Genomic DNA, 12,607 nt, shown 5'->3' on the forward strand with positions numbered 1-12,607 from the left:
CTGGCAGGTCCTAATGGCAGAAGCCGATCGCCAAAAAACGGCATTTATTACACCAGACGGACTATATGAATTTAACGTCATGCCCTAGGGCTTTGTAACGCGCCTGCCACGTTTGAACGTCTTATGGATAATACGTTACGTGGCCTCAAATGGAATATGTGCATCTGTTACCTTGACGATGTCGTGGTTTTCTCCCATGACTTTCCTACGCACCTCCTTCGCCTCAGGCACGTTTTGAGTTGTCTGACCAACGCTGGTCTGCAGCTTAACCTGAAAAAATGCCGCTTCGCTGCACGCGAGCTCGTCATCCTAGGCCACATCGTGTCCAAGCACGGCGTATTACCAGACCCAGCAAAACTTCGAGCAGTCGCAGAATTTCCCAAGCCGACGACCATGAAAGAACTTCGCAGTTTTGTAGGCCTATGCTCCTATTTCCGGCGCTTTGTTCGCAATTTTGCATCTATCATGTCACCGTTAACCCAGCTTCTTCGCGGTGACGTGAACCTCACTTCCTGGTCCCCTGCATGTGACGTTGCCTTCACTACTCTGCGCCGTCTGCTCACTTCCCCACCTATTCTTCGCCACTTCGACCCGACGGCTCCTACCGAAGTGCACACCGACGCCAGCGGCGTCGGGCTAGGCGCCGTCCTCGCTCAACGAAAGCCCGGCTATTCAGAATACGTTGTAGTCTACGCTAGCCGCACTCTGACGAATGCCGAAACTAATTACAGCGTGACAGAAAAAGAGTGTTTGGCTCTGGTGTGGGCGCTTGGAAAGTTCCGGCCGTACTTATACGGCCGCCCGTTCGATCTAGTAACTGATCGCCACGCGCTATGCTGGCTCTCCACGTTGAAAGACCCTTCTGGCCACCTTGCGCGATGGGCACTTCGCATCCAGGAGTACGACATTCGCGTCGTATACCGCTGCGGACGCAAACACTCTGACGCTGATGCCCTGTCCCGCTCACCTTTACCACCAGATCAGACGTGCGGAAACACTTGCCTCCAGACCTTGTCATCGTTAAATCTCGACTCGATTGCCACCGAACAACGTCGTGACCCGTGGATCACCTCTCTTATCGAATATTTATCTGGCACGCCCAACCTTCCAGTATCTCGATTCCTCCGACGTCAAGCTTTCCATTTCGCCATCCGCGATCAACTTCTTCATCGACGCAACTACGCTCCCGATGGCCGCCGGTGGTTGCTGGTCATTCCATCCGCAATGTGGCCACGCCGGAGTGTTCAAAACATATGAACGCCTTCGCCATCGCTATTACTGGCGCGGCATGTACAATTTTGTACGTAAATTCGTGCAGTGCTGTCCCGACTGCCAGCGACGTAAATCAACACTGCCACGTGCGACTGGCGCATTGCAGCCACATCCATGCCCTGCCAAGCCATTTGATCGCGTCGGCGTTGACCTCTACGGTCCCCTTCCATTGACACCAGATGGTAATCGATGGATTATAGTGGCGGTTGACCACCTGACATGCTACGCCGAAACAGCCGCTTTGCCGAGCGCTACAGCTCATGATGTCGCCTCTTTCATTTTGCAACGCTTTATCCTTCGACATGGTGCACCTCGAGAGCTCCTTAGTCACAGAGGCCGCGCTTTCCTTTCCGAGGTCGTCGAAACTCTGCTTTCGGAATGCCACGTCATTTATCGGAAAACGACAGCATACCACCCGCAGACTAACGGACTAACGGAACAGTTCAACCGCACGCTAGGTAATATGCTTTCAATGTACGTTGCATCTGATCATAGCAACTGGGACCGTGTTCTCCCATACGTCACGTTCGCATATAACACCGCAATACAAACCACCACGGGATTCTCACCTTTCTTTCTTCTTCACGGACGTGAGCCTTCCCATACAATTGATACCCTACTTCCTTACCGTCCTGATGCTTCCGAGTGTCCACCTATCTCCGATGCTGCTAGACAAGCCGAAGAGTGCCGCCAGCTCGCCCGTGCGTTCACCTCGAAAGAACAACAACGCCAGAAAGAAACCCGTAGCACCTCTCTTCCGGATCCCAGCTATGCCCCAGGGTCTCTTGTGTGGCTTGCCATCCCATACCAAACACGGGGACTCTCCTCAAAACTTGTCCCCCGGTACGAGGGGCCTTACACCGTTGTGGAGAAAACCTCTCCGGTTAATTTCCTAATTGAACCAGTTTCCCGATCGGACGACATACGCCGGCGTGCACGTGACATCGTCCATGTTTCCCGACTGAAACCGTACCATGAGCCTTTGCCTGAAACTTCTTAAGTCGCCAGGATGGCTCCGTTTTCAGCGGGGGCGATTGTGAAGAAGAAGATGTGCCTGCAGCGAGCAGCATCGCCAACGCCCGGCTCTCTTGGCTCGTGCTTCGGTTCGTTGCTGTGCCGATCGCTGGACGGTTCTTCACGCTGTCTCGTCGCTGTCTTTAACGGCTAATAAACCTCCTCACAATATATATATATATATATATATATATATATATATATTACACGCCAGTGTTTGTACACACACACACACACACACACACACGTATCACCACTCGGGGCACGCCGCACCGCAATATTTCGGAATGCTCGAGATTGTCTCCGACTGTTCTGTTAAGACTGCGTGCAAATCCTGTGGCGGCGCTTGCATTTCTATGGAGCCAAATGCTACAGGCACAATAATTTAGATTGAAGTGGACGTTAAAGAACACGGAGTGGTCAGACATTTTTAGAGCCCTCTACTATGGCGGCCCTCGTGAAGATATCAGGAATTTGGGGAAAACAACCAAACAATTGGTACAAAGATTACGAACCGTACGCAAGTTCTTTAGTTCATTCGGGAGCTTACGCGAACATGAGCGATTACGCTGGAAGGTACCATTCTTTATGTGTGAAACGGGATGCGTTCTGCCGATGATCAGATTACTGGGGGTTTGCGAATGATTGAAGTTACGAATTTTTAATTGAATAATACGTAATCGAATTATTCCATTCGACTTTCGAATAGCTATAGTATTCGTAGTTTCAAATAATTTTACACGAAGAATATTTAAAACGCCACAAAGGCTAATGGGGCAACTTCGATAGGGTGGGCTGACCAAAACAACCCCTGACATCTTTATTGTAAGTGTTTTAGTAAAACTTTCCCTGATATCCTGGATATCCTGGCTCAATAGGTAGCGCATGTTAATTTAAACGAGATTAATTCATTTCCGCACCTTGTGGCTACTGCCAAAAAGGTCTGGGGACAGTACGGGAGACTTTGGAACAGATAAGATAGTCTCACAATATAACCAGCGCAACTTAGCTGCAGCCTCCACGTGAGGACTTTCAAAACTACTTCAATCAGCTCCTGATCCCAAAAAAGGAAGATCTTTGAAATAGTGGCAATAGCATGGAGCTATGCTTTATGTAGGTATCTCCTAAATTGCTTTGCGTTATCTTCCCATCCCTCCTACTGAGGCATGTTTCCAACTGTAGGAAACACCGTAACATCACCGCGAGAACGCCTGAAGCAATGTCATTTGCTTGCGTAACCGAATGACAACTTGGCGTCTTTCGGTAGCAGTCATTCACAGCATTATGTATTCGACTATGAGAAGATTTCGTTGATTACCTTCTTATCAAAGGCAGGTAACCAAATACGCCATGAAGTCTTGATGAACCACGGTAAAAAAAAAAACACACTTTCGTGTTAGCAGTGGCATGTAGCGATTCAGCACGTTAAGTACGAGTATTTAGGAATTCATTTGCGATTCAATAAAGAGGCAAAATCAGACCTAGTGCGTCACGAGTCTACCTTTACAGATGCGTCCACGCCAATATTACACGGCGCATTACCACCCTTCGCACGTCTGACATGCATGCGTTTCATTTGTTGGATTTCTGAAATCTAAGCATTCACAAAGCTGTCGATACGCTGCCAATGGAAGGCAGCTGGGCGTTTTGTATGCTAACTACGGACATTTACACCCGAGTGAAATATTATCTGTTCTTTTTCTCTTTTAACCTTCTCCTCTGATTTCAAGTACTTATTGTTTCGTTTTGTTTTCTCCTCTCTGTAGCTCTTCACTAAGAGGTCCTCCCTCTTTCCTCTAGCGTGCAGCCTGTCTATTTCTTTATTTCCGCTACAGAAGCGTTCCCCAAAACTACCGGTTGGTGGCCGCCTCCCGGTCAATCACGCAGCACTAATCGGTCGAATGCTGCACGCACGTGCAATCCCTTGCCTCAGAGCCGGCGCACCGGAGGCTAACGAACGCTGGTTATTAGGAAATCGCGGCTGCAACACCTTGCGGCCTTACAACCCCGGCAGGGGTCGGCGCATAGAATAAGACCCTTCGCTGTCTCCCTGAACCTTCTCATTGGTGTCAGCAGAAACGGGCAAACGGAACGGGCCTCCTGGGCCGCGAAGAGCCGCCTCGAGATTATGCACACAGCTGCTTATTATCTCCACTTAGCTATTATCGACAAGACTATTAACTCTCTTAATTTCGTTTTTCAACACCTTATTGCTACAATAACCATACTATGCGCCAAAATCGTAAAAACATGAGCGCTATCATGAGTAAACAAAATTAAGGAATAGAATTAAAGTTTTCATGTCCAAGTTCAAAGGGTATTCACACTTACGTGTCATTAAATTCGTAAGTTTTATCATCGAGTGAAAGCGGTTGATATGCCCGTGAAACGGTATTTCAATCTTTCTGTCTTAGCATAAAATAATTCAAGTTGAAGATTATGATTCACAAAATAAGCGAAAACTCTTTATAGATTTCATGTTCGTACTGCATTTGAATAAAGCGCCTAGCAAAACAATTTTCTTTTTAACATTGTCTATAAGCAGTTTTCTTTCGCTTATAGTATGTTCAAGCGAACATAAAGGTTGTGCATTCGCGAAGCCCAATAAATCGGCACACATGGCTTCGTAAAAGTATACCTTTGAAGATGCGATGATCAGAGACATTCGAGTAACTTTGTAATTTCTCTAAAACGTTGCTTCTGAGACTCCACAAGAAGAAATTCATAATAGCCGATCACCGCATATTCGCGTTATGCAATACAAAGCCCGCCAATTCAGAACCATGCAGTGCTCCTGTCGCTTCAAGACCGATTCAGCATCATCGTAAATTAGCGAAGGACCTTGCCTGAAACTATAACCGTAATTGAAGGAGACTTGTTTGTCGGAGTAGAGCGGCTGCACGCTTCTTTGCCTTCGGGTTCGCAATTCTATGCAGCTGCTCAGAGTGTCTGCATTAACAGGAGTGGACTATAGCGGGCTGGCTTCGCAAGGCTCAAAGGCCGCAACAGAAGCAGCAAACGTCCCTCTGAGGTGTGTATGCAGACGCCGGAAGGTCACGCCCGGTCGGGTCGCCTGGCTGCGGCATTCCCTGGGCCTCAGTGAGAGCTAACGTGAACACCAGCCATGCTTTCCCTTCTCGCGGCCCTGTTACGGCGAGGCGCGCATCTCTCGCCTCACTTTAAATGGCGGCGCCTCGAGAGGGATGATTGGGTTCACCATATTCCAGCGCAGATCCTTGGCATGCATCAGTCTGCAGTCCAGCTTCTTTCTCTCCTTTTTTAACCAATTTATGCACGACTCCGCTGCAGCCACTTCCAGCAGTTTCTCTCACCCGTGCTCTCACCGTCGGATCACTGCTACTTAAAGGCGAGCGCAGCAATCGACAGGAGTCGTACAGCACAGCTCGCCAACCGGCAGTGATCAGCGCGGTGAGTCCGTATCTGCTGCTGCTCCGTTCGGATACACGCTTCTGTACACGCTACTGTGTTGGCCAAGTGCGCGTTTCCTGTGTCTCGTGGCGATCTCTATATTGTCAACCCCGTTGCTGACGAAACAGCCGTTTTACGCACAGAGAGGTTGCGTAGAGGTGTTCTTTAGGGCTTTTCATTAGTGGGCCGGCTTAATTCTAACCCCTACACTCTTAAGCAATGTCGCCGTTGCTCAAGGGTTACGGTATCGTAATGAAACTACCCTATATATTCGCTTAAATTGATTCAACGTTAGAATCAGAGCTAGCCACCAATTCTGCGTTCCGTGATACTTTGTTTACATGCTATATTTTGTTGATATTTTCGCAATTCTCCAGTTTCATCTTTATTTAAGTTATCCTGTCGGGAGTTCTACTTAACACCTGGAAACAACGTAGGTGAACGAGGCTTGTGTGTAAGCTGATGTGCCTGATTGGTATATAACCACTTTGTCACTAGTTTATCGCTAATGCATGAATTTAGTGCTGGGCTATGTTGTAGGGGCACTAATATTGCTCGACGCGCATGCACAAAGTTTTTATGTGTTCCTAATTACCAGGATTTATCCACCGTACCTTTGGACTACATTGGAACGCAATCCAACGAGGCGCCAATGATTCCAAGTGGTGGCCGCATAATAGTCTCGGGTTAATTTAGATTACTCACGGTTGCTTGTCGCCCGACTAATGTGTACATAAAGCCATTTTCACACTGAGATGACGTTAATGTCTGAATAGGTCAGACCTTCGATTGGGGGCTTCTCTTGGTATTTTCTCTTCCACTAATTCGTCTGTTGTTGAAATATCCGTTGATTGCGACGCTATCGCAATGCAGTAGTTCTTCACGCGAACTAAGAAAAATAATGGTGCACACAGGACAACAAACCCGAGTCTTGAGTCTTGATAGACAATTCGAAGCACACAGAGAGTACAGAAATAAAAATGGAGGAGCTCTTCAACGGAATGCGGATTTTTTTTTTTTTTTTTGGCTGGCGTGCATACGACCTCGGCGTACGAATGGAGAAGGAAATTATTATAGCTCAAAGGACAGTTTAAATAATACGAATCCAAACACTACTCCTAAATGGTTGAGTAAACTTTATAACTACATTTAGAGGACAGATACTATAGGTAAACGAAGGAGAGGTCAAAGAGTCAGAGGGAGACCTGCTCCCTTTCAACATTTGAGCGTCATTTATGGTTTTAAAATGTACTGGCGGGGCCGCTGGTCGATCATTACGGCTTCTATCAGTGCACACTGGGTGAAACGACAGTCACGAACACTGAAGGACAACGCTGTTATCGTTTTTTACCAATACCACAATTGTGCACCGCCGTGATGCCGGTTATGGTTGTCTCTCAAGCTATTATTCCTGCCTTTTTTTTAATAGACTACCTGCGGGATTCCTTTTTGTTGTGGTGGACTCTGGGAATACTAGTTAAGTTAGAAGACCTAGTTCTAGTTAAGTTAGAAGACCTAAGTTGCCCTAATAAACGGCGGTATGCATAACCTGGTGCTATCCGTAAATAAAATCTTGCACGGGAAAGTATACCACTTTACAAGAAAAAACCATTGCTTCTCTCATTGTGCATAGTTTCTTTATCTATTTTTTGTTATCTATAGCATGAGCAAAGCTTGAAAAAACACGTTATACTTTATGCAATACAAATCACTGAGCTTAAAGAGTGTTTTTGCTCACCAAAGTGGTATAGTGGTTATAGTGCTCTTCTGCTGACCCGCAGGTCATGAGTTCGATAGCGGCAGCGACGGTCGCATTTCGATAGAGGATATATGGAATAGAGAGAGACCTGCGTACTGAAGAGTGTGATGCCAGAGCACGTGTAAGAACACCAGAGGGAGCCCTTAATGGCGTGCCTCACATTCATATATCGTGATTCTGACACGTAAATCTCCATATGTTGTTATGAAAACGTTCTTTTGTTTAACCAACGTACAAAACTGCTCGAAATACTATGCGATGCAGTAAGCTTGATTGATAGATATGTAGAGTTTAGTGTCCCAAAACCACCAAATGATTCTGAGAGACGCCGTAGTGGAGGGCTCCCGAAATTTGGACCATCTGAGGTTTCTTAACGTGCACCCAAATCTGAGCACATGGGCCTACAGCATTGTCACCTCCATCGGATATGCAGCCGCCGCAGCCGGGATTCGATCCCGCGACCAGCAGGTCAGCAGCCGAGTACCTTAGCCACTAGACCACCACGGCGGGGCTCGCAGTAAGCTTGCCATACTGTAGCATTGTATATACTACAATTCTGCTTATTTTGAAAATCACTAAGGGTGTCTAAGTTCCGCTTTTTTTCCCCTTGACAATAAAGGCATCACGAAAAAGTGCATCATCCACACGCTTGCCCGTTACGTCTATGCGTGAACTAAGTCATTAAAACATTATATAACAAAGCAAAGGCTGTTGCGCCCTTTGGAAAGGTGTGTCTAACTACCTGTGCACTTCAGGAAGCAAAATGCCGACGTGCTTTGCAGGTGCTATTATTTGTTATTCTTGTGGTCTTCCACTAATTGTAACAATAGTTGGTTTTCACATCCCGAAACCGTAATAATATTGTGAAGAACGCTGTTGTAGAGGATTCCGGAAATTACTACCCCTTGTCTTTATTTATCATGAATCTTAATCTAAGAGCCTCTAGCTGTGGTCTGCTTCTGAATTATGACTAGCATAACGACACACTTATCGCTATGCATTTGCTAAACTTTCCAACAGTTTCAATAGCTTGAAGCAACTGGCGGGAAGTCTTATGAGTCCTTGCAACAAACAACTTCCCCCAGTTTTATAGCGCTGTGCATCACTGAGTTTAAACAAAACAGATGACTTGGTTTAAATAAAGGTTAAATAAATGCTCCACTGCGATATAGGGTTGACCCTATATCGCAGTGATTTATATCGGTTGACCCTATAAAAAACTGAAGTGCCCTATAGCAGGTTTGCTTTCCTGAACTTAATGGACATTACCTAGTACACAACGAGACCGTTGGTAAGATAGAAGACCTCATTACCTTAAGCTTTATGGCTTAAGTTCAAATACTAATTAAGCAAAGAGCTCGCTGTGTCACGGCCAATCTTTTTTTTTCTTTTACATCATCAAAACATTGCAGAATAACATACCTTCCACGCTACGGAGAGTCGTTGGGAGATCCAAATATTTTATAGTACATCTAAAATTTCGCATAATAAATGAGAAATTTGGTACAGTCAAAACCCATTTTAGTTACTACGCAACTACAATTTCATGTTTATGTGGGCGATTCAGTCAAAGTGCTCCAGTCGTAAGTGTCACTGGAGAAATTTTCTTTACTAAATTTTAAATAATTTTATTATAATTAAAAATTTTCAATTCTCATTAAGGAACTTTAATTAATTTCCCTAATAATAAACAAAAGGCTTCATGACGAGGCTTGTAACAGTGACGAGCAAATTTGGAGCTATACAGTCAAGTTTTATTGAAAAATCATGAAAATGGAATAATTTGAAAAAAATAAACAAGCATGTTTACAGCTGCATTACTCAATAATAAAAAAAGTCTATCATAATGCTGCGAATTGCTCCTAATAGTACACGACGCTAACAAAATTGAAGGCTTTCATGCCGCCCAGACTTATGTATTTAATTTGTACATTGCCCTTTTACAAAATATTCGGAAACATAGTAAACATCTCATGTGAGTTTTAAAAATAATAAATACATTTTCCCGTGTTAGGGATTCCAACAGACGCCAGCAAAGAAAGGTTACATATTAATTTTTCGAAACAAAGTAACACATTCGCACCCTTCATGGTTCACTTTTATTTACTTCCCAAGTTTCCTAAACTTTTGCCGAAGCTTCACAACCTTAAATTTGAATTTTTCTCTATTGTCTTATAGTATAGACTCTATGTGCAAGGGGGGCATTTTTATGGGTGGAAATGCTCCCATAGTTATATCTGTGTGCTCGTTAGGAATTATTAGGTGAGTTAAATAGGAGCCTCAGTCCCTATAGATCTACTGTACAATTGACTGACGCTGTGCTCTTCTCCCCAGTCCGAGCCGGTATTGCATGTACAGTTCATCCTGTACTGATTTTATTATCTTTCTTTTGGTTATAGGACAAAATGAAGTTCCTACTAGGTAAGTTGGCACTTCTTGTTAGTAGTAAAAATAACTTCTGAGTAATAAGACAGAACATAAAGTATTTACCTTTATCACTCAGAGATATTTAAGAAAAAAGAAAACAAAACAGAGCCTGGTGTCTTCATGTTAACACAGTTTAAAGATTTCTCACTACTTTGAACATACCCCGATACTGGGCTCTGCAAGAGTCTGTTGAGAACATTATCTTGGCTCGTAAATGGAGTTTTAATAATACTGCCTAACACAAAAAACTATTCGTAGCTTGACATGTACGTGTAGTCACATATACGTATTTAAAGTAATTTAAATAACTTTAAAATTCTCCAGTTTTCATAGCGCTTTGTCTGAGTCTCTCCCTCTATGTCCTTCTTTCAGCTTTTGCTGTAATGACCGTTGCGCTGGCATTGCCAAGGGTAAGTGGTACAATGTACCCTAATGCTTATGAAAGAACGTTCATGTGCACGTACGTTCAACGCATTCATTACAAAAAGCTAACGATATAATGAGAGTGTATCATAGCAGTGATTAATTCCAGTTACTTCCCAACAAACGGGTCGCAGCTTTAATTATGCAATAACATATTTCTTTTAATATAACAAGGAAATCGCTAACAAGGAAATAACATAAACAAAGAAACTACCCTTTTTTTTGCACCAGCACTACAAGCCATAGGAGTTTAATGTCCTCTCTCCCCCTCCCCCCATTATATTGTTTTATCGATAGCTTATTTTTACATTTATGTAAATAAAGATAAGAATACAGTGAAATAAGATAATCACTAATCATTATGATGCATTTTACCACATTTGTGTAAAAAAGATAGCTATTTAAGAAATTGCGACAACGGAAGATAAATTACGATATTGTTAAATCAGAATGAGAATCAGAGAGAAATACTGGTACTTACCACTGCAGGACAAGAAAACTAGCCTTAACCAGCATGCACAACCTCATGTAGATTAAACTAACTGCTCAGTTATGGCACAGTTTCTGAGCTGCATGGAAATTATTTACGCCTTACAGCAACTACTTCACCTCGCGCGCTTTCACCATTTCAGGCAAAACGAGCAGCGTATGAGCTGCCCGATGGCGCAGAACTGCTGTTGGGTGGTGTGAAGACCTCGTTTCAATGTCCGGCAAAGAACGGTTACTTCGCGGATGTAGACAACGCCTGCCTCATCTTCCACGTATGCAACGTAGTGCCGAAAGAAGACGGCAGTACCGAGGTGCAGCAGTACAGCTTCCTGTGCGGCAACCAGACCGTCTTCAACCAGCTGAGCCTGACGTGCGCCTTCGCCGAGGAGGCCGTGCCGTGCCAGAACGCTCCCGACTTCTTCTACGTGAACGACAACATCGGCAACCCGACGGCACCGTTCCTCACCGAAGCTGACGTGCAGAAGGCGGCTCCGCTAATACCGGGCTTCGGAGAGGGAGGTGGCGCCGGGGCTCCACCACCCGGCCGCAGACCCTTCTAGGAAAGCTCACGCCAACCATTTCAACTCTTCCCCCACCGTGTCGTTAGATGTAGTATGACTTCAATATTAGCTGGTTTCAGCTTCTCTGGGGCCACGACGGGCTATTAATCCTCGCCGCAATAACACTTTTCCACGACGGACTGCGACGGACAATCATAATCCCTTTAGAAGCCTCCAGGCTCCCCTCCCTGTTTTTTCGACGGACAGAAGACATTGGGCGAATCGGATAGGCGGGCCTAGTTCTGCGACGACTTCAAGCAGTTCGGCGCTTAGACATTGGCTTTCGCTCACCGGTCTTTCCCCTCCGACAGAAACACTGCAGTGTGACGTCATCATCTCGAACTTCCCACACTTTCTTCATTGCACAATTGTTCCTATTCTGCTATGTCTCCCTCTTATCGCCCGCCTGCAGTCACATGTACATACATTTTTCTTATCGATAGAAGGTACGTGGACAACGTCAGTTCCGTTTCAAATGACATCGGCTTGATTTTCTGCGTTCTGCGGTGCTCTGCGTACCTAGTTTCTTTTAGCGCTAACAAACCACAGTGTATATATTGTTTTTATTGAAAGGTGATGGACTCTGGACTTTGGCTCAAATGTACCAACTTCTGGTGAAGGGCTTGGCTCGATGAGGCTTTTAGCGCGGGGAGGAAGTATTCAAATGGCATCTGTGCTACACTGCATCCTCACTTCATTCTTATCATCTTTAAATAAGCGGCGACGTTGCTTGGAGCGATGCCTGGTGTTCTGGTATACTCTTATGGTCACGTGCATGGCTACTAGGATCAAATGTACATTGCCCACATAATGCAAGAACCTGTATTGTATATTTTGCTTGCATAAAACGTTTCGTTAAAAATGTTTGGTTGTGGAAATTTTGTGTGGAGTGCAACTTTTTCGATGGCACTGGAAGTGTGCCTTGGTGGATGGATAAGAGATTGAACCAAGGCCGATAAGAGTGTGACTGCGTGCGCGTATGTTTACATTGCTTTGAGCTATCAAGGCAGCAAGATACCGAATATGTATCCCTTTGTTTGAACTAGGTGACATGGTTTCTGAAATAACGTCAATGCCGGCACTGCACTGTAAACATAAATAAGCCAAGATGGGAGTAAATGACCTTGTCCTTTAGCACACGCCCCGATGGGAGTTTTATAAACACCGTCCGGAGGGAGTAAAAAATTTACTCCCCATCAGTAGGGGGTTTTCGCATGGTGCCAGGGGGGTTTTT

At 45.0% G+C, this 12,607-nt stretch overlaps 1 protein-coding gene across 1 annotated transcript; it reads left to right on the forward strand.

Annotated features, from left to right (window-relative positions):
- The first annotated feature begins 5,590 nt into the window (after positions 1–5,590).
- On the forward strand, positions 5,591–12,235 carry LOC119177159 (uncharacterized). The gene is made up of 4 exons (XM_037428559.2): positions 5,591–5,715; positions 9,874–9,895; positions 10,274–10,311; positions 10,957–12,235. Exons 2-4 carry the CDS (start codon positions 9,880–9,882, stop codon positions 11,371–11,373), a joined length of 471 nt encoding a protein of 156 aa, XP_037284456.2. The 5' UTR covers positions 5,591–5,715; positions 9,874–9,879; the 3' UTR covers positions 11,374–12,235.
- The last annotated feature ends 372 nt before the right edge of the window (positions 12,236–12,607 follow it).

The sequence above is a fragment of the Rhipicephalus microplus genome, chromosome X (assembly GCF_043290135.1).
Source record: "Rhipicephalus microplus isolate Deutch F79 chromosome X, USDA_Rmic, whole genome shotgun sequence".
In the NCBI taxonomy this organism is placed as follows: domain Eukaryota; kingdom Metazoa; phylum Arthropoda; class Arachnida; order Ixodida; family Ixodidae; genus Rhipicephalus; species Rhipicephalus microplus.

Coding starts and splice junctions, on each gene's coding strand:
- LOC119177159 (XM_037428559.2), top strand. Junction 10,312..10,956: donor TTGCGCTGGCATTGCCAAGG/GTAAGTGGTACA, acceptor TCACCATTTCAG/GCAAAACGAGCAGCGTATGA.